At 41.7% G+C, this 22,964-nt stretch overlaps 1 protein-coding gene across 2 annotated transcripts in view; it reads left to right on the top strand.

Annotated features, from left to right (window-relative positions):
• Positions 1-1,027: 1,027 nt before the first annotated feature.
• Positions 1,028-22,964, top strand: part of MAP7D2 (MAP7 domain containing 2) — an 86,426-nt gene continuing 64,489 nt past the window's right edge. For both annotated transcript variants that reach the window (XM_067297141.1, XM_067297136.1), the window contains exon 1: positions 1,028-1,256. In XM_067297141.1, coding sequence (XP_067153242.1) covers positions 1,214-1,256 — 43 coding nt within the window. In that variant the 5' untranslated portion in view covers positions 1,028-1,213. The remainder of the gene's footprint in view (positions 1,257-22,964) is intronic.

Raw genomic sequence — 22,964 nt, 5'->3', positions numbered from 1 at the left:
AAATAGCTTTTTTCTTTTTTTTTCAGTTCTCCTTCAATCCTATTCTAAAATTGAATAGAAAACGATACCGCCATTGCAGCGCCAACCTGTTTTGAACAAACTCTCTCCAGACCTGGACCCCGCAGTGACCTGGGGGAGGAACAGCTGGAAACGCAGCCAGATGCAGGAAGACACGCGTGTCCCCCTCGGGCTGTACCGACCACGGCGGGGCCGGCAGCGCCCAGCTGCGTAGAAAGGGGCTGACGGGGACAACACGCCTCGGCTTCGACCGAGGCAACGTCCGACGGGCAACGGCTCCCCTAACCCGGCGTACGGAAAAACCTGGGAGAAGGAACTGTCAGGACCTCCCTGAAAGCCCACGGGGGCGATGTTTAGCTTTCCTAAACAAACTAATTGAACGCGCCGAATTATCAAGGCCGGGCGGCCTCGCTCAGCGCCGCGCGACGCAGCGATGCAGCGCGGCAAGCGCAGGACATAGCGGAGGAGCCAACGGCCGCCGCTCGCCCACCCCCGGCGGCTGGCGGCGCGGGGGTGATTGTCCGCGAGCCCCCATTTTGGCGAGGAGCAACCCCCGGGCGGCGAGGCGAGGCCGTTGCCGCCCCGTGATGGCCGCGCCGCTTCCCCCACAGAGCAACGGCCGCGGCCTCCGGAGGGGTGGGGGGCAGATGGGGCAAGGCCGGGCGCTGCGGGAGAGGAGCGCGGGGAAGTTTCAGGGACGCTCCTGCCGGGTGCGCGCTTGCCCTACTCGTAGCCCTATTTTCGGCGGTTTAGCAGACGCGAAAATTAAACTCTCGCAGCCCCCGGCGCTCGCCCTTCCCCACTGTGGCTCCCCGCGGCGGCCGGGACCGCCCGGGGCCCCGGCAGCTTCGCCCCGAGGCTCCCGGGGGCTTCACGGACCCCCCCCCGTCCTCCCCCTCCCGCCCCGCGCCGGGGCGGGGCCGGGGCAGCACCTGGCGGCGCGGGAGCCGCCGCCGCCGCCGCCCAGCGCGGGCGGAGGAACCACCACCACCACCGCCGCCGCCGCCGCCGTGTGGCACCAGGCAGGCAGCCGTGCCCGGCCCCAGCGCTCTCCCCCCCTCCCGCAGCGCCGTGTTAGGTGCCGCGGGGCGGGCAGTGCGCCTGTGCGGCGGCCGCTGGGCGCCGCGGAGCGCAGCGGAGTCCCGGCGGCGGTGGCGGGACGCGGCAAAGCGGCGCTCGGCACCGGCCGAGGAAGATGGCGGAGCCGGGGGCTGCGCGCAGCTACCCGCGGGCAGCAGGTAGGGGACGAGCCGCGCGGTCCCGCCAGGTGCGGGAGGGCGGCGGCGCCGTGCCGGCGCCCGCCCGCCTGCCTCTCACCTCCCCGCCGGCCTCCCGCGGCGGCACCGGCGCTGCAGGGCGCCCTCCCCTCCTTTCCCGCCTCGGGCCGCGGCTGCCGGAGGCACAAAGGGGCGCGGGGCGGTCCCCGCCCGCCCGGCAGGTGGCGGCGGCGGTGGCGGCAGGTCCGGCCGCCATCTCGGGCCGGCGCCGGGGCCCCGGGGCCGGGGCGGGTTTTCCGCGGCGGGAGCCCCGGGTGCGCGAAGCCCCGGCGGCGGGCCAGCGGCGGCGACGGCTCGTGGGATGTGGAGGCGGGTTGCGCCGGGCCGGCAGCGGGCGCAGCGCCTCGCCGCCCTCGCGCGGGCCCGTTGGCCGCAGCGCTGCGCGCGGCGCGTTTCTTTGTGGCGCGGTACGCGCTTGCCACGAGGCAGCCGTTGCGCCTTGTAGCCGGGCGGGTCGGGCTCGCGCGGCGCCTGCCTGTGCAGCCGTTAATTTCCCAACCGCTGGCTGCGCTGCCGGGGCGGGAGGCAACTTGATTTTTGCCCTGGAGTGGAGAGCTACGAGGGAGCGATTCCTAAGCCTAATCTTCTGCGGTGTCTGGGCCTGCCTGTGCTGCTTGGCCAACCTAGGCAGCAAACTGGTTAAGCTGGTATGAAGCCTGAGTGTGCCTAGTTCTGAGCCTCTGCGTAGGCACGGCTCCTTTTAAGGTCCCTACTCGTTGCTTTTCCGCAAGGAGCATAACTTTATATTTCTGAAGGTGAAGAGGGGGTGGGTGTGTGCACGCACACACGGCTGATGCAGCGGAGCCCGCACTCTGAAAGGCTGCTCTGCTAGAAGGAGTTGTGTGTGGAAAGTTGCATAGGATCAAGTCCTTCGGCACCAGGAGATGTTAGAGCTAAGGCTGCTGGTTGCAACCTTAACTCTTCACCTCACGTGTATGCATTAGAATAGATTCATAAGGATGAGTCTGACTGCTGTTTCCTCACATGGCCTCTCCCCATTCCAATGTACAAGGTGAATGGTGATTAAGGAATTAGACGGCTATTCATTGTAATTTTACCTTAATCATCTGATATGAGGCTTTTGCTTTGTGGATGGCTTGCCATCCACATCCTTGGGCGGAAGAAAGAATTAACTTTCTTTTTTTCCTAAGCTACTTTAGTTTCCTAAAGTAGCTTTACAATTGTTTTGGGAGATAAGTATTATTATCCTCAATTTATGGAATGGGAAGATGAATCCAAGTCTTTAACTTCTCTGAGGTAGCAGTGGGTCAGGAGTCAAGGACAGAGCCAGGAGCATTTCCATTTCTGTCCCTCGTGCTCCTCCTGTGCTCAGCAGTCATAGCCCCTGCTGCAATCTGTTGCAGCTGAGTAGTCAACACCGCTGGGTCTTGGGTGTCCAGTTTTTCATGTTCCACAGTGGAAAAAGAGAGAGGAAAACAATTCTTGTACAGAGTTCTTATTTGTGAGCCCCCCCCCCCCAAAGCATAAGAAGTCTGCATACTATCTGCTTGCCTTGTCCACAGACTTTTTTTTTTCTTCTTGTGTTTTCCTACTGTATACCTTCTAACTGCTGTGACAAATGTCGCAAGAAAGCTTTGCTCACTGCGTATACCAGGGCATCATCTATTTTTTGCCATACATGAGTTTGGGAATCCATGGAAAAGGCAGCATGTGGTGTTGTAAGTAAAGGTGGTTTCAAGTGGGATGTGTTGTAGAGTATGGACAGATCTAATCACCTCTGGCCAAGCATCAGCATTTGAACACTAATGCCTAAGCACTGCAGTATAGAGTGCTCTCAGCCAAATCTGTTATTCGAATCAACTACTAGAAGATAATATGTGACACCCTGGGAAAAGATTGTGTTTGCGTGGTACATTTTACAGATAGCAGTGTGGATGGTATTTGAATCTGTTGTAGCAAAGCATGAGACTTTATTCTGGGCCCAATTTAGCAATTTTGTAGCCATCACAACAGTTGCTACTGCCATTTGTTAGCAGGGAGTGTGGACTCGTACTTTCTTAATTCACGCATTTGTTTTTGTGTCTGTTTCTGGAGTCCTTGTCTTGTTCACAGAGATAGAGAGAATCATTCCTCCATATCCCCAAGTAAAATGCTCTTTCCCAATGTGTTGCCCCCCCAAAGGGTGTTGCCCAAGTGTCAGGTTGAATACCTGCAGCCTGCATCCTCTTTCCCAAGCTTTGTACTTCTCTGGCAGCATCTGAGTACAGTTTTGATTTCTAGGGGTCTCCAGTGCTGAGGATACTGCTAGGATGGCAGTCAATGTGAGGCACCAGATTTAGGATGTCCATCACTTTAGACATTCTGCCAAGATCAAGTTGTAACGTACAAGCCCATGGTAAGGGAAGGTATTTGCATCTCTTGACTGTTAGAGGAAAGACTGTTGTTTAGTGGTTTATAATTCTGCAGAAAGGAGTAGAATTCTGTGGCACAAGCAAATAACATTTGCAAACCTCAAGCGTTTTTATTTGCCAAAAATCAAAGCCATGCAGCAAACAATAGAGATGCTACAGCCTGAGAAAATATTGCACTAGTCTTTTGTAAGGGAGAGTGTCAGGTGACTGAAACGTAGGCATTATTGCTGCCACTGTCTGTAGTAATGACTAAAGAGTGTTTGAAGGACAAGCTACTCGGTACTGAATCTCTCATCTTCCCTGTTGTTGCCCAGTGAAGTTTGCTTAACGTATATTCTGAGAGATTGAAATACTGAATGCTTGGGTTTTCAGGGCAATATATATGTCTTCTGTTCTTACAGAAAACTGATCTAAGCAGATTTAAAAAACAATTGCATGTTGTGCCAACTTAGTCTACATATCACAAAAAGTGTTTGTGTGAAAGGAATTCCTATATGTATTTCTTTCATTATGGTGGGTTTTTTTTCCTGAAAAGCAGTGCTTTTCCTGCTGATTTCTGTAAATCATTTTGGCTCTAAGAAAGTGTATTCAGTACTATTGTTTTATATTATTCTCTCTCATGTATGGACATTTAAGGTTGTTTACCCAAAATATTAATTTATGTGCTGCTTTCCACATAATGTTACCATTTCGCAAGTATTTGTTTTAGTTCAGAGTAGTTTAACACATTGTGTAATTTCAAAAAAACCCAAAGAACAAAAACAAAAAAACCAAACCATTTCCAGCTAAGTTTCATTTAAATGCAGTGCAGAAAAATATCTTGCCTTTGAATTATAGAATTGGAGAAATAAAAGACCTATCACTTGAAATGCACATGTTATGAAAGTGAGGCACCTGAAAACTTTAGAGTGTTTATAAGACTGTTCTGTACAGTGTCACATACCTCCATTTGCTTTGGTGGCTGGCATATCCACAGCAATACCACATCAGGGATGCATTTTATATTGGGTGATTATTTCTTGCTATGCTAATTGGAGGAGTATATACATATTTCATGAAACTATATATCCTGCATGTTAATATCATATGATGATTTATTATAGTAAGGCTTTTTTTTCTCTCATAGATAATAAAATACTTAATAATGAAACAATTATAGCTTTCTTAGCTATCAGTCTTTAAATGTATGGGGAGTAAAACCATCAAGGGAAATCCTTTTAATATGTTGTTCATATCTGTCAGTCATTTACTAATGCATTTTAAGGGCGCAGAAAAGCAAGAGCAAGTGTTTTAGTTATGGATTGTTCTTCCTGTGTTCAGATAATAAGGTGTGGGGGTTTTGGTAGTGGTGGGTTTTTTTGTTTGTTTGTTTGTTTTTTAATTTCTTTCATGTGTGCTTCTCCTGTGCCGGAATATCCCACCGTCACCATTGCTTAGTAGCTTTTGGAGCTTTTCTCTGTTCCAATTATTTTGACACTCCTCACAAAATCCAGTTTTTGCAGCAACTCTGACAGGCAATTCCGGTTTCTGCCCTTCATCTATGTCTGGCTCAAACTGTCAAACGGATCCTAGAAGCAGTTAGTTTCACTTTAAGTTCCACATCCAATTATGTGGTGAAATAAAATAAAAATGTATGGCTTGTATAGAATTTCTATAAGTAAGTGCATTTTATAAAGCATGGGGAGGAAAGTACAATTGCTCAGGAAATTCATACAAACTATGGAAATGTTACCTGCATTCAGTAACAGCCAACACAAGTTTTCTCCACCCTGTTTTCTGTCTTCCTTCTTTAAATGGCTGTCACAGTCTTTCTCAGCCTGAAAATTTCGGGTTTCATGAGGTTTGTATATCTTCCAGGTTCTATTTGATATTGCTACCTAGCATGTGATATGTGTGACAAATTATACTCAGTTAGTATGTTAAATACAATTGTTGTTTTGTGTTACACACACAAACTTAACTTTCCTGTGAAGGAAAAGTTAACTGGCTGGGAGAAAAACCTAGGTAAAATCTGTAAACAATGGAAGAAAAATAATACTGTAACTCAGCAAAGGTTATTGCAGTAATGAAAAGACACAGTTCCTTCAGTACTAGAATGTTGTTTTTTTTTTTAAACCAACATTAGCCTAAACTCAGGGGCATTGGTTTCTCTTTTGCACTTGAATAGCTAGAGGTTTTTGCTACTCTTTATGTATACATGCCTGTTTTGTTTGGTCAATAGAAGCTAACCATTGGTGCGGTATTAAGGTGCTACATTCAAATGCCTATTTTGTTGAGATTGATAAAGTTCTTCTGTGATCTTTGGATTAACTTCAGTTACATAGTATCTTGACTCTTCTTTGCTTTTTAAATGGTTATCAGTGTGAATGCCCAAAGCAGGAGTGATTAGAAGAAGCATTCCTCGTGTTGTCTGCAGCTTCTGCTGTCACTGTGGTAGCTGTTTGCTTAGACGTCATTTTACTTTCAACTGCTTGTTTGTTTCTAAATATGCCAAAATTTGTTCTTTCACTTTGGTTGCATGTTATTTTCTTCATATAAATAAAGATGCCAGTAGCCAACTTCTGTTTTTGACGCTTCAGTATTATTAATTCCTTTACCATATGGAAAGAGCAGCTTATTGTGTTCCAATATAACATATAAGCTTCTGTAGATTGGGCCAATTTGAAAAACATACTATTGAGCTGAATTTGTTGTAGTGATTCAACAGAAGAGATCACTTCCTCTGCATCGTATAATATTTTACTTTTCTGAATTTACTTTTTTTCCTTATGAGAGCAAATAGATTTTTGCAGCAGTCTTACGTATTCAAATTCTGTATTTTCTGATATGCCAAAAATCTGGAAACTCGCCTTTCTCTGTACTTTCTCTGTACTTTCTCTGTACTTTCTCTGTACTTTCTCTGTACCTTGAATATAAAAAGAGATAAAATTATGTTTGTTCAAACTTTTGAAGTCAGCCCCTTCACTAATAATTAAAGGTGTTCTGCAAAGTCACTCCCATGTGTTTACATTTGCCTTCCAAGAGGACCTGTCCATTAACTATGTATTAACTTGGTGTTGTGTGATGGTCATCTCTCATTCTAGGGTTCCTTCTGAGTGGGTCCTTCATGTCAGAGTTGTCTGCTTGTTGACTCTGTGTTCACATTAATGCATCTACCTGCATTGAAAGAGAAATTAATTTTGTGCCCCATCATGGATCAACATTGAACAACCATTTTAGAAAAAGAGAGTATATGGAGCTTCCTAAATCTACTTTTCTTTTTTTTGTTAAGTAATTTCTCTTAAATGGTCCTTTTTTCGCCCCTAATATTGATACTAATAAATAGAAGGAGGCTTTAAAATCTATCACTTCTACCTGAGGTTTTGATGGGATGGAAAAGGATGTGTTGGATAAAAGTCCATGGTACCACATATCAGTTTGTGGATGCCACTGTAAAAGCATCTTAGAAATCTTTGAGAAAATAACAGTAACATTAGTATATCTGATTGTTTTGTCTGTTTTAATGCCACTTGCTGGAGGGCATATTGTGGTTTTGTTTCAGTTAGGTGAAATCTGGAATTATGTCTTCCTTGGTTCAACCCGTATGAATTATCAAATTACTTGTGTTATGCCAAGCAGAAGTTAGCAGAGCTCTCCTTTACTGCAGAAAAACGTTCATTCAGATATTTCTAGTTAGCGATTAATTTTAGTTAGGTGTGGTGGAATGCTGAAATTCTTAATATGGTTTTGATCAAAAAAGAAAGATACAACTTTTCCTAAAGGCTGCATGGCATGCCTGGGAATGTTAACTAAAGAGAGTGCTGAAGTGATCTTCCACCACCCAGTCAGGGAGTACACTGCTTCTCTCTTTTTGTTAAGCTGTAAATCAAGTGATAGTTTGAGGAAAACTCCAGTCTGAGTAAACTATCCTTGATTATTTACTTAGCATAAACGTTCAATTATTAATTGTATGTAAAATAAAACTCCAGTCATATGAAAGAAAAATACTTTTTCGTGTGCCATATAACACAAAAAGGGCCTTTTCTTTTGTCCCAAATGGGAAAATAAGATACTGTTGCAGTGTTTATCCACACATCGTTACTGCGATTTTAAATGTTTTAAGTAAAGGTTTTTAACTTCCCTTCCCTTCCCTCAGGAGGGTGATATCAACTAATGATTTGATTCAATTGAATACACAGAGGCTTCCATTGGTAAGGTGGGAGCAGATGGCTTGGCCTGGGATAACCTGATAAAGCGTATTTGTCGGCAGGAGAGCAGAAGCTGTTGCCGTTGGTGGTGGAGCTGCTTTTGGAAGTACTTTCCTTCTCTCATCCAGGGCTGCTCACCTTGCTCTTGCTGGTAGTTTTCACTCCCTCTTTTGTGCTGAATGTGGAACTCAAGCGTATGTGTATGGACACATTCAGTGTTGGGGAATAAACCTCTGGCAGCGGACTGGAAACATGTCATTGGGGTTCTGAAAAGGTTGATAAAAGATAGACCAATTACTATTTCTAAAAATAATGTTAGATAGGCTGGTTTTCCTTTAACTGTCCTAAAAGGAATTGGGAGCGGGGCCTTAGTTTTATTCTTAGTTTCTTGACTTTTAGTACTGCGCTTCAGCCATAGGGCATCTTTTCCCTTACCCGAAATGATGTATTAATAACTATGAGCATTTCCATTGTGCTGCTTGGATTTAGTAAAGCTAAGTGCTGTGGTTATAAGTTAGTATTGCAATTTTCAGGAGTCATAAGAAGTGGTTTAATGGTGCAATGAAATAAACGGGTGACCTTCCTTTGGCTTAAATGGCTTGTCCATCAGGTTCTGAAAGAGGATGCTTCATTACAGGATTACATTCCAGGATGTGTTTCCTGGCTCTTTGAGGCCAGGTTATGGCACTGAAAGGAAATATTTGAATGATGCTTAGGAGATAGATTGTTTAGAAAAAGTATTCTGCAGAAAGGATGGATTTTTTGGCATTATCAAGCTGTGGAACTGAAGGAGAATCTGAAACAGGATTAACTGCATAGATTATCAGAGACATTTATAAATAATGGGAAGAGGGTTTGTTTTTCATAATGCCTTTTATAATCCAAGGGCAATCTTGTATTTTTCTCTTTGCAGTATGTTTTCCCTGTTCCTTTTATTTTTTTTCCCTGACGTTTTGTACTCTCTATTCTTACACCATAATCTCTCACTGTATCTGCTCTGTACGAGCCGGCAATGTACCCTTGTGGCAGAGAAGGTCAACAGCATCCTGGGCTGCGTTAGGCAGAGCATTGCCAGCAGGTCGAGGGAGGGGATCCTTCCCCTCTACTCAGCCCTGGTAAGGCCACATCTGGAGTGCTGGGTCCAGGTATGGGCTCCCAACTACAGCGGAGACATGGACATCCTGGAGTGAGTCCAGCAAAGGGCCACAAAGATGGTTAAGGGACTGGAGCTTCTCTCATACAAGGACAGGCTGAGGGAGCTGAGGATTGCTCAGCCTGGAGAAGAGGAGGCTCAAGGGGATAGTATCAATTTGTATAAATACCTGAGGGGAGGGTTTAAAGAGGACCAGGCCAGACTCTTCTCAGCAGTGCCCAAGGGCAGGATCAGAGGCAGTGGGCACAAATTCAAACCCAAGAAATTCTGTCTGAACATAAGAAAGCACATCTTTACTGTGGGAGTGGTTGAACACTAGCACAGTTTGCCCAGAGAAGTTGTGGAGTCTCCATCCTTGAGATACTCAAAACCCTGAACATGGGCAGCCTGCTCTAGGTGACCCTTCTTGAGTAGGGGGGCTGGACTAGATGATCTTCAAAGGTCTGTTCCAGCCTTAACTATTCTGTGATTTTTTCCTTTAAGTGTCGTATTGCTAAAGGGTGTATGGAAAAGAATAGGTAGCCTGTCTTTGAATCCTAATATATTTAATCTGTGATGAAGATGCCTGAATGATGTGTGAATGGAACTGAAAGTCCTGTTATACAGTACAAGTGCATCCACTTTCAAATCCAATTTTTGTCATGACTGAGCTGTTTGTAATGCCAAAGACAAACTGAAGACTGTAAAGGAAGTCTTTGTACAACGAATGCTCCCTGAAGTGTGGTGACAGGCTTACAGGCCATGTAGCAACTCAAAAGATATTTAGAATAGCACAGGTAATGTTCTAGGAGACTACAGAATTCTCTGTTTATGTAAAACCCTTGCAACGTGTAAATCTTCTTTTGCGAAATTCATTGCTGAAAATGATGCACCTATGATATTGATAAACTGACATTCTATTACATTAGCTCTCAAACTTTTTATGTAACTACTTCTTTTTTGTTTGTTTGTTTCCCTCCTTTAATGGTATTTTCCTCCTTTCCCATTTCCATCCAGTCACCCCTACCTACAGGGTCACAAGGACGACTGTGCTGTGTCAGAGCAGCAGTGTGTCTCCCCCACTGCTCTTTCTCCTTGTGTGGCTAGTAGAAGACCTCTGGAGCAAAGTATAAGATCACAGCAAGCATACCATATGCTTCCTAGCCCCCTGCACATTACTGTTCGAGCAATGACTGAGCTAGAGGTGTTTCCAGAAAACTTGGATACATCCCCATGCTCTGGCCTACTCCACCTTCCAGCTCCATAACTGTCCCCAGTGCAATAACTCATTTTCATGCTCCAGCAGAGCTGACCCTCTTCCATCCAGCCTCAGGAGCAGAGGGAGAGAAAAGCGTGAGGCTGGGAGGAGGCTGGGCCCATCAGGTGGGCTCTAGCAGGCACAGGTGACCTCTCTCCAGCCCACCTACCTTTTAGAAGTAGGAGGCTGGAGGGCTAAAGTAGCTATTACATTTTTCTTCTGGCACCTGTGAGGAAGGCAAGGAGTCTGGGAAGGGGAAAAAGGCAGAAAGGAAAAGAAAATGTATTCTGTGCTATTTAACCCCTGCTTCAGGCGTTACAGTTCAAAAATGGAGAATCACCATATCAAAGAACTCTCTGAAAATCAAAGGTAACAAAAAACAAGCAGGCTGAGGAATGTTTTCCTAGTCTTCAGAGCAGTTATCAGTTAACTGATGTTGCAGTATAGTAGACTTCCTTAAGCCATAGGCTGAGAGAAGTAGAAGGAGATGAGTCCTCAAGATGCTTTCCTAATGGTCAGTTTGCACTGAAATGAATCCAGATAGCTTCTGGTAATGCATGTATCTTAAGAAGCTCTAGTCAAAACCACTATGCTATGAGCTGGTGCTTGGAAGACATAATTTTTGCTTGTGATTCTGACCTTCAGTCCTAATCATTGAGAACTGTTGGAGCTGGTTCTGAGAAGTAGCATTTTAGGCTGATTATACTCTACAGTCCTTCCTAAACGCAGACAACTGAAAGACATCCTAAGGAAGATAACTGTTAGAAGGATAAGGAAGAACTGTTCAGCAGCCAAAAGCTAGCTTTAACTTTGACTAGATTTGTATGCATTTTGGGTTCCCACCCCCCCTTTTGTATTTTTGTTTTCTGTTCTATAATCTCGTCCATCACTTTATGCATTGCCAGAATAAATCCAATTTATTCTTCTCCTTTAAGCATCATTCAGTGAAAAGTGGTTTGGGGGTTACCTGGCAGATGCTAGGTATTCTGTTCTTTAGGTAACAGTGAAATCTATAGTCATTTGTAGGTAGAGTTTGAGTGACTCCCATTGAATACGTAGTTTCGGGTCTTCAGGAATTGAGAATGCACTTTACACCAACTTGTAAGGGCTGATGGTGTCAGGTTTGTAGATGAAAACATCTTCTGGCATGTACGAGCTAGCACTCTTTGGCAAGGTGATGGGGAAGTTGGCCTCTGGTTCTAGGATTGCCCAAACACATTATACTAATCTGCCCTTGAGTCTTCAAATCAGGTATAAGAATCTTTTCACTTTCTGGTGATAGCTGACTTTCTCCTTTTGGTTCAGAAATGTTGAATACATCAGTGAAAGGGTACTAAAATCAAAGACAGAAATATTTCTGTCTTACAGGTAGATAGTCCCTTTGTCTGTGGATAGAAATAATTCCAGAGTCATTATGTATTTCCATGTTCGTTTGGGAGAACTTAATTTTCAAATACCATTTGGGTTCTCATGTAATAAGTCTGGATACTGAATTTTCCATTGATAATTTTTTGTCAGTAGTATTAATCCTTCTTGCCAAGGTAGAGGCGTGCATAGTCAGATGTTTGTGGTTAAATACAATTAATTTTCTTTGTCCCATTGCCTGCTACCCCAAGTGAATCCATTGCTGGTCCTGCTGTCAGTTCAGGTGTACAGGAAGGCCTCTTTCTCACATGGGCATGGACCTGCTCATCCTTCTTCCAGCCTTCCTCTTATAGGAGGGGATGTAGTTTTGGCTGACTCCTCCCTTCTGAAATATTTGTTGGCTTTTGTTACTTAGGCCAACTCAACCTACTCATCCCCATCCCTTTTTCACTTGCTCTGGGTAGGCAGGTTTTTCAAGCCCTGACTGTATCTTTTGATTTGTATCTAAGTGTGAAATAAAATTCTGGAAGAGTGCAGGATTCCTGTGCAAGTGCTAACTTTCTCTCTGCCTTAGTGTGCGGTGGTGTGGGATTTTGTATTCGGCAGAAGTATTTTCTGTTGCCATTATCAAACAGAAACCTTTTCTTCACAGGTGTGACCTGAACTTTGGTCTGAACACAGTTAGTCTCTGTTTAATTGATCCTGGCAAGAAGATCTCAGTAGCAGGCAGCTGACTATGGAATGCTCTTTCCTCTACATCTGATAAATGTCTTTCCAGTGAGGCAGGGTTTATGGACAGGTAATCTCTTTTTATTAGACCAACTGCTTATAGTCTAACAAGCAAACTTCCTCACATACAGGTCTGGAAAAGGAACAACTGCATCCTAGTTCATGACATGTAGAAGTGTCCAGAGCAGAAAAGAACAAGGGAAATGGATGCAGGGAGCCTTGAGGAACAGAGAGATCTCGGAAGCAGCAAGTTGCCAGTCTTATAAAGTCATGGGATATTGGGACCCAGTTTTTTTATTGGGTTGGAAATACAGCACCTGTGACATTTACTTTGATATAGGTGTGCTCCAGTATTGCAACAGCTGTTCAGGGTGGTTTTGTTCAGCTCAGTACAGGTTCTAGAAAAGCTCTAATCAAGAGGAAGGGAATAAAAGTTCAGATGTCTAATTTATTTTGAAAAGTATTTCAGTATGGTTCCTGGATTTGCAGGGTGGATGTAGCTACTAAATTTCAAGAAGCATTGACTAGGTGAAATTAAGGCAGATCTTTAGATACACAGAACAAAGTGTGGGATAGCAGCTGTTGCTGTTCTAGTATTGCCATTTGTGGGGGTTTTGTGTCTGTGTCCAAAACTGCTGCAGTTCTTGTTCACTCTTGCCTTATCTAACGTAACAACCCTGATTATTAGGTTTGTTAGCCAGAGTTATATTGGTGCAATTCCAGAGTAGTGAAGGAAAGTAAAGCCGCTGTAAAAGTAAATAATGAAAATACTTTTTAACCACTTACATATTTCTTCCCATTCTGTTTTGGTCCAGGATACACACTCTTGTGATTTTTCAAAGTTAACGAAATAAAACAGAATCACTGGCTTGTATCATTGTGGCATGCAGTTTTCAGATTTCTTGTAGTAAATAGTGCTGCTGCTAGCATATTTTTGAATGCACTCTCTTGCAATAATTGCTAAATATTTACCAATTTTTAAATCCAGGAAGTATATTTAAATAGACAAGCTTCTTGTTTCATACACTGCTATTGTCTTTTTACCTCAGTTTTCACCTATCTGTACTGTCCAGTGAATAAAGAAATAAATGACACTACTGGATAGCTTCTGTGAAGAACATGATAGAGTCTCCCTTTCTATTGTTTTGAGAGCTTCCTTTGTGAAGGAAAAAATGTCAGATGTGAGCTTGATGGTTTTGTGGAAAAATTAAAAATATCTGCCATAACACTGTTAGCAGGTGTTGGATTTTTCTGTATGAGTGTTCTGGGATTAATGGCAGCCTGTGGGCACATGTGAAGCTAGACTGCAGCAGGCAGCCACGTCACTGGGGCCTTCTATGCCAAGGTGCTGCACATGGGGACTTCTGAGGTTGGTGTATTGGGGACTCTGCTGGTGGAGTCTTCTGCCACTTATTTAATAGAAAGGAAGTTAACAGTGGGAAGTGTATTGTGTCAGTGAAGCAGCTTTGTTGTTTTTCCTGCAAGATTTTTATGGAGGATGATAGAGTTAGGAGAGGGCAGAAAAGATCCTGCTGCCACCAATGTCATCAACAAATATATTCCCAGTGTATACATGCTGTCCTTTGGAGGTCTGGGCTTTAAGTTCCTAAAATATTTAGGGATATGCAATAGGTATCTGAAGAAACACCTTTTTCTCTTACTTAGTTGAGCTCTGCTTCGGATGAGGAGCCATAGCTGGAACCCACTGTCAAAGCCTCAGATACCTGAGGGCAATTTTTTTGGTATATTCGAAGGGAAGTGAGTATCTGAGGCCATGTACAACTGCTCAGTTTCAGATTTAAGAGCTTTCAAATCATTATAAAAACTATTCTTGATTTTTAGCCTTGTTTTGTTTCTCTGGGCTGAAAGTGCAGGGGAGTGTAAATAAAGAGAAAAAACAAAAAACAACAACAAAAAAACCCCAAGTCCCTATCCTGTGTGCTGGGTAAAATATCGTTAAGGTTTTTACCTTTGAAAATAGTATGTATTTTCATCTCCTACACAGATTGCTTCCTAAATATGGAGAAATAGTAGCTCTTTCAACACCTTGTTTATAGCATGAGAGCATGTACTTTTAAAAATGCTTGGCAGAACAGCAAATTACAGCTGGGAGTAAGAATCTCTGTGTACTGCACAGACACTTGTAGGAGATGAAAAGTTAATCCAAGTGAATATGGTTATTCATTGAAAGTTGTGAAGTTACTTGAATGAAGTTATTGAGAAAGCTGGACACTTCCCTTACTACTTTCACCTACAGCCAAGTCTCATCATCTTGAAAATATAGTTAACTTAGTAGTAATTTACTAGTCTTGTTTGACTAACAGGGTAACAGTGGTGGACAAATGTGTGTGGGCAGAGGATATGTGCAAAAATATTTTAAATCATGTCCATACACATGTGTGGAGGCAGGGGGATAGGCTACAAGGAGGTATATATTGGCAAGGATAGTTGCAAAATAGTGTACTTCAGCTTAGGAAGAGGAGGAGGTAATGGGTGTGAAACTGTACGTTTTTCTGAGAAGCTCTGGAAATAACCTTAACCTGAAGGTGACTGATCCCTCAGGATCCTGCTTGCATAGGGACAGTGATAAGGGAAGAAGTTTTACCCATAACAAAGGCACATCTTAGACTTCATTTCAGGGATGTGAGGAGACGGGATACCTACAGTTCAAAGTCCAGATACTGAGCTTCTGCGCATGTTAGGGAAGCGCCTTTCTTTGGGGAGATGGTATAACCAGGTGTGAGGCAGCGTGGGGTTCAACTCAACTCTTTGCAATCATGGAAAGCTTTCACTTTCAGAAACCTTCTCTTTATCTGGTCTTTCATGCAGAATGTTATAGTATTGTTGTCCTATGCCTGTGTGAAGCTATTCTGCAGGGAGTTTTAAATGGTGACTGATGCAAACCATGAAGGAGCTAACTTACATAGCATTGGGAACTTCGGTTCAGAAGTAAGGAAGGGATCCATTAGCTCTTTCCTTTTATCTAGGAACTTCTAGGGTCTTCTGAAAACAAACAGGGAAAATCTGTTTCAGATATACATAGACAAGTCCTGCCCAGTTATTCAGTGTTTTTTCTCTAGAGCTGCTGTTTTTTCCTCAGCTTGAGTACTATAATGTAAAAAATATTATTAGTTGAAGTCATTAGCTCCTGACATTTGCTCTAATATTCCTCTTTCTACTTAGCTTGCTTAGTGAGTTTTGCAAGGAAAGTATATTTGCTAATCGATGCCATGACTTGACTTTCCTAGAAGAATACAGAGCTCTTCAAATAGCTTGAATTTCAAAAAAAAAAAAAAAAAAAAGAAAGAAAGAAAAAAAAGTGGACATTGGAGAGTGGGGTGATTTTATTTGCTTATTTTGTGGTTACAGAAAGATTGCAATCATTTGTATAAATAAATGGATGGAATATGGAATATCAGCAGTTCAGAGTATCAGCATATTCCCCACACATATGTACTTCTAAGCAGATACATTTTATCAAATCAAGTCTACTTTTGTCCACAAAACTTTAAATATGTATTTAAAGAGTGAATCTGAAAGAGATACCAAATAAAAAGCTAGAATGAAGCTCACTATTTTTTATTGTCAAAGCTCTGAAAAATTCTGGAGGAAGGAACAAGCAGTGTATTTGTTAATGTTTTGTAGCACCTATGTAGCACACTTCTTGTAACAGGGTTAAGGATGTGTGTGTGTGTATATATATATATATATATGTGCATTTGTGTGTGTGTGCGTATTTTTTTTAAAGATAGTATGATATCATGGATGTAGCATGACAGTATAACCCTGAATCTCTCTGATTTTAATCTTGTCTCTGTGCCACTTCTGCATCCATCCTCTCTCCTTTCTTCAACCATTGGAAGAACACCTTCTGCTGTTGAAATAAACATTTCTGTAGTGCTTTTAGACTGTCAGGTACTAAATATTGACTAAGACAGATGTAGGCTGTTTATTTGGAGAGATTAATACAAAATTTTCCTGCCTCACAAGTTTGCCTCCTCTGTGGTCAGGAGGATCAAGTTTCTTCTAAAAATAGTTATAGTTGCATGGGAAAAATCTTGCAGATAGTTTTGGCCAATATCTCTTATTCCATTTATGTCAGGTGTAAAATGAAGGTCAAAGAGAAGATGGAAAAAAGAGGGCGTTCCTATTTTCTCTGCATTTAACATCTGTCAGTGACAAAGGACCTTGGAGTAAAATCCGCTCCCAACTACAGTTTTTGCAAGTATTTATGTTTTTAACAGAACCTGCCTCCTACTGTTTGGTTTAATATCAAGACAGTGCACAGGTGTCATGTTTATAGTAGAAGCACCCAGGCATAGGCATTCTTACCTCTACTGAATAGTTCAGAATGTGGAAATTATCTGATGAAATCACTTTGGGATTTTTTTGTTGTTGTTGTTTGCTTGGGTTTTTTTTTTGGGGGAGGGGGGGTGCTGTTTCTACCGTTCCTGGTAAAAGCTTCTCATCAGAGGGTGTCAGTAATATCATTGCTAGATATTAATCTTTTACAGAATGGGATTTTGCATTCTAGGCATTCAGGTAAAACTGAGCAAAACCAGGCTTAATAAAGACTGGTTACACTAGACTGCTAGTGGCTGGTTAATAATGGCGTGCATTAATTAAAATGTAAACGGAGTCCATATATATTCTTATTCTGTGAAGAAATATCATTACTTTAGAGAGGAACTGATAGAATTTCTTACGGTCCTATTAAATATTTATAGTAAATGTAGAAACAGGTAAGTTTTGCATATTGATTTTTCTCTTATGTCAGGGCTCTTGTTTTTGTGAAAGTAATTTTAAAAATGAACATTTCGCTTCATCTTGGTGATCATGTAACAAATCAATGTATGAGGTTGCATACCTGAATATCTGCTAGGTGTGTTGAGTAAAAGTATTTCATCCTGCATGTAGATAGAGATAACAATGTAATTCAGTAAGATTATTCCTTTTTTTTTTTTTACTGTTTCTTCTTTTTCATTCTTTGCTAATAGGTTCCATTTTTGCAGTTTTTGTGCATCAGATATCCTTAAAGTGTTCTTTAGAAGTGTCATGTACTTTACTTTCCTTAGAATTGTTTTTCACCCGATCACCAGAAAATGTGACCAAAGAAAAAAGCATACGTACGTTCCTTTTGTTGAACGGGATTTATTGTTGTGATTGGGGACAAAAAGAGAAAATGGGATTAAGATTATATAAAGGTCAAGCATTTTGTTAGCATTATTGCACTGCTGTTGTCTGCTAGTGACCTTTTTCGATAATCATTCTTGCTGTGCTTTCATTAAACTATGAAAATGCTGAGCTCTCCTTGGGTTTATCTCTTGTCTCTAAGGTTAACGGAGCACAAATGCTCTCTATTTCATGCTGCTCTGAGCAAGAAGCCTGAGAAAGTTCTGAACCTGAAAGGATATATTAGAAAACTGGTACTATCATTGCATTAATTTGTTGAGAATAGACCCTTTCGTGGGAAACGATACCATCTAAGGAGCATTTACGCTGTTTTGTCATAGGCGAAGAAAATGTCATCAAAAGCAGATTTGACAGTACTATAACAAAAATTAGATTCTCTTTATATTAAGCATTTTAGGCATTCTGGTTTTTTTAAAATGTCTCGGTTTTGCTGAAATAGGTTTTGAAGCTATGTTTCATCCTATTACAAGTCTGAGGAGATAATGAGGAAATTAAATGCCTAATATTTTAGTTCCTTTGCTAAAATGATTTAACTGGCATTTTCCCATTCTTCTCAAAGCCTTGATATTCTGTCTTTTCTTTCCCTCAAGGTCTGCTCCTCTTGAAGTGAAGGAGTGCTGCCTTCATGCAAGAACCTGAAGGCTGATGATGATGTAGGATACAGTTATATATAATGGAATTGAAAAATAGGAGCTTTAGATAGTCTGATCTTTTGGAAATCCTGATTTTAGTATGTTCTTCTAGAAGCCTTTGATCTTTAGTTGGAAATTCTTCATTAAATGTCCCTTCCCCTGAAGGCATCAATGTTCTGCTGCCTTATATTTCTTCATCATCAATAAAAAAAGTGGGGTTTTGAAGGTTGGTTTTTTTTTTCTGAATGTTTAAATAAAAAGTGCCTGTATTGCTATTGCATCCACATCATTTTTCAGCTGTGTTAGTAAGTAGGCATTTGAAGACAGGTGGTATTTTGAAAATACATAGGGAAAATCCTCCTGTCCTGTATGTACTCTCATGGCTCCCTGGCAGAAGGGTGCACAGGTCGCATTACTGCACAATTAGGTACTCCCCTGGAGTTCATCCAGCATCTGTGTTGGCGCTAGTCATTTTAGACTCCCTGTAAGGAGGGAGAAATAGGCACTTCTGCATTCCTGCCTCAGGAAGAGGTGAACTGTCCTGGAAGTACCTTTTTCTCTCCAGAGTGTGAGTTAGAAGGGAGGCAGGGGTTACCAGCTTAGAGGTAGGTGTGTGTTGTCTGAGACAACGGAAGTTAGCCAAGATGAATTTCACCCTCCCTTGTAAACTGGAGTTTCTGGAGCTGTTATAATGGAGTCTGTGGTATCTTAGGAAACAATTTGTGAGCCACCATCCATGTTCATGAGATGCTGACACCTGTAACAGTCACTTTAATCCTTGCCGTCCAGATTCTGCCACTGGTCAGACTTTCAGGAGTGCTCTGGAGGTGCAGGGAGGCTGGTTACAGCCCTCACGCTGGGTTGAACCTGCTGTCAGGGTGCCCATGGACATGAGGCTGGATGCTCTTTAGAAGTCAGATTTATTACACATGTTACAAAGGTTTAGTTGCCAGTTTGCTCTCACGTTTTCTCCTACCTAGGAGTGTGTCACTACTGGCTAGGAATTCGTGGAGCCTCCTTTTGCCTTTCTTGGAAACCCTTCACTAGCTTGCAAAGATTAAGCCAAAGTGACTTTTTCTTGTGGCAGCAGTCTGCTTCCAGCTGCTGAATTTCTCAGTACGCTGATAGCCTTCCCTGGTGTGTGATGTGAGATGCTCCACCTAGGCAGGGGAAGCAGCCCGTGATTTGTGTGAACAGTATGGTGGGCAGCACACAGCCTGCAGGCTGTTTGGTGCCACTGAGCTGACTGATGATCACTCTTTCATTTAAGTAGCCAGGCACATTTCATAGGATGCTCTCTTAATAGCTCTATTGATGTAGCTTAAAAACGATTACAGCATGCAGTCCCTCCTCTGTCTCTGAAAGAGAAGCTTGTTTTAATCATAAATTACTGCTCCATACATACTTTGACTGTCATGGTTACATGTTTGCTACTTAAGCAAACGGTGTTTGTGGGGTTTTGCTTCTGGCAATATAGTAAATGGAAATGAGGACTGGTCATTATGTGAACTGCCTGTCCATATTTTAGAAAGATCTGTATAAGATAAAAACGTACACATGGATTCCAAAGAAGCCTGTCATTTGGCAAAGCATTTGGAAAAATTTTGTTCTTAAAAACATCACAATGTCAATGTGAAATGATGTGGCGCTCACCTCATCTCACTGGACCTGCATTTTTTTAGGGCAGCTGGGACATTTACTTTTAAGCTATTCAGGTGTCTGCATTCTAGTTCTGTGGCTGCACCCTCATACAGTGTCAGCTGCCTCATCTGCATGGGCACTTCATATGACTCTAAAGCTTCGGGCTTTTGATCTTAGGGTCTATACTTGTTAATCCAGGTAGGATATTTTTGTTGCTGAAATTGCAGATAGTTGTGAGAAGTGTTTAGAAAAAAGAAGAAAATGTTGCTGGATTAGTAGATGACATAGGTATATTTAATGACTAAAACTTAACCTGCTAAGTTAATTCCATTCATTAAACTTGGATGTTGAGTGCATGCGCACATGCATGTACTGCTGAATGTAAGCTTGTTTTCCAGTTCTAGCTAGAGGGTCACATGCCTATCAGGCTGTGGAGACCCCTGCTTTGGAGGAAATTAAGTCATAACAGTAGTAAGTAGAGAGCAAAATTCTCATTTTGAAGGAGGACACTAAGTAGGGTACAAAGGAACCTGTTTTTTTTTTTTTTTTTTTTTTTTTAATAATTGACATCAGGGCTATAAAACCAGGCCCCTTCAGTGCTGCAGAAGTAGTTCTCTGCCTTTAAGCCTTCTCCAGCCATACAGACATTGTCTTGTCTTCAGTTTGGAATAACCATTCTCTCCTCTTGTAAGACTCTGAGATTTCTGCTTCAAACCTTTAGGTAATCATAGCAATGGAGATTGGATTTTCAATCTCTTTCTACCCTTTCTTCTGCTTTATGCTATCATTTTTGAGTTGTAAGTTTGACTTACTGATGCTTCAAAATTCTGATGGTTTGGATAAATGAAGTTTTTGCCACGCCACCTGCCATATATATAGCTAATCTTAAGTCTTTGACCACTTTTTCTGCTGTTGCCTTTCTATGTTCTTTTTATGTCTTTATGTTCTGTTTATGTTACTATTATAACTATAACCACTCTGGGGCAGGGACTACCTTTTTTTTCATGTTTCTACTGCAGGATGGAACCCTGAGCCCATACGAGAGATTTTGTGCAGCTTTGTTCTACAACAGAAAGTAACATCCTCTCTTGTTTTTTCCTTTTGTTCTTTGGGAAAGTCTAAAAATAGTACTTTTATTCTCCACAGAATCCTTAAAACGTGGTTAAACAGCAGAATAAATTGGGGAAAATATATCCAAATGAGAACATAGAAGAGAACATAATCTCTGGAAAGTTAAATATAAAACAATGATATTACAAGTCAGGAATATTTTTTGAGGAGCAAACTGCTAAAGGCATAAAAAATGACACTGAACACTTCCCACTACCCCACCCCTCAACACACCAACCCTGCCAGCCTTGGTGGCAAGTTGATAAATGATCCTAATGTGAAAGGAAGAGTCAAAAAACAGAAGGTCATGTCATTAAAGTTTAATTATTTGCATCAGTATTCAGTGTGGAGGAGTTTAAGGAATGTTTCATATCAAGTCTTTCTTTCAGTGGGATATAGTTTAATCTACTGCTTAAATTGGTTTTGACGCCAGAGGAAATTAGCCTCAGTACAAAGGTTTGAGGGTGATCCAGAGAACTGAAGACCAACAAATTAAAGTTTTCTAGCATAAAACTGAATAGACAAAATGCGATGTACTAGAAAGAGCATGTATGCTTTTTGTAAGGAAAAGTTGAATCTTGCAAATCAGTTTGACTTCTGAAGAAGTCAACACATATGAGGAGCTGAATGATCCAGATGAAGGAATACGCTTGGATTTTCTGAAAGCTATTAGCAGGATCCTTCATCAAAGACTCTAAAATGTCTTGAGAACCCTTTACTGCTCAGTATACTCATAAAAGATTTTGAAAAAATGACTGAATATTGAGTTGGCATTTTCTGTTGATAGGCCATTAAGAGTAGTCTCAGTGTGATGTTTATTGAAGTTTTTCAGAAGAATCAGTATCGAGTAACTGAGCAGTGGAATGGCAGATAAAATTCAGTGTCTGTAGGTACAAAGTAATGCATATGGGGAGTAAACAGTAAGGGATTTTGAATTAGCCCTTTTGGAAGGAGGTCTTAGAGTTGCAAAGTGTTTTCAAATGTCTAGTCAGTGCTCAAGAAAAGTCAATACACTGTTAAGAATTATTTGGAAAGGACCCTGAAGCACTCACTTCAGTGTAGGAAGTCCCTAAGCTATTGATGGCTGGCTGCCAGGCCAGGCCAGGATCATTGTGCCTTTGCTTTATTCTTATATTCTTCACAAAGCAACTGCTGTTGGTCATAGATACGAACCATCTTCTGTTCTGATTGATTAGCGTTATTAATGATCATTCAGAGGCTGTTTGTCTCCTGGGGTTTTCTGCGCAATGTGCGCAAGTTAGGGAAACCTTTTTTTTTTTTAAGGTTTGTGAGGGAGAGTCTCTCTAAAAATAAATTATATGTAATACGTGGAATATAATTATTGTATTTTGTGTGAGAATTATTAAAGACAATTTCTAATAACTTAAGAAATTTAACTCTATCCAGAATTTTGCATATGTGAAATAAGCAATCATTTATAAATGCCTTTTGCAGTTATTTTCACTGTGAAGCCCCAGTTCTATTTGCAGTAAACTTCTGCAGAAATATATTGAACAAGAAAATTTTTTATCAAATCTGCTGTCTTTTATAAAGTCTACAAGGCTACTGCGTATTCTTGTACTTTTTTTCCTAGTGCAGATTAATCATCCAGTTTTATAAATATATAACTATAGTATAGACTTACAGAGAGTTTTCAGTTCCCTATTAAAACTAGGAGTAACTTTGAGAATGAAAATTTAATTATATGAATATTCCTGTTTTATTCCTTATGCAGTACTTCCATTTTAATCAGACATAAATGTAATCCTCCATAGCAAAATCATTACTTTGTTGGCTTATGTTCAGATAGGCTTCTTAAATTGTCCTTTACAATCCTAGAGTGGTTTAATCAAGCTAAGAATATAAACTTATTTCTTTTTTCTGTAAGCTAGAAGCTTAATTATTTGTATTTGTTTTTTTTTTTTGTTCTCGTTAATAAGCTACTTCAAAACATTTACAGTAATGCTATTTTTAAAAACATATGTTGTCGTGCTCCCTAGCAGAGGAGCTTGTGATTTGTCCTCTGCTTTATCAGTTGGTTGCCTTATAT

Source organism: Apteryx mantelli, chromosome 1 (genome assembly GCF_036417845.1).
Source record: "Apteryx mantelli isolate bAptMan1 chromosome 1, bAptMan1.hap1, whole genome shotgun sequence".
NCBI lineage: Eukaryota > Metazoa > Chordata > Aves > Apterygiformes > Apterygidae > Apteryx > Apteryx mantelli.
Note: the sequence above shows the minus strand (reverse complement) of the source record. Positions and strands in the feature narration are given on the sequence as shown.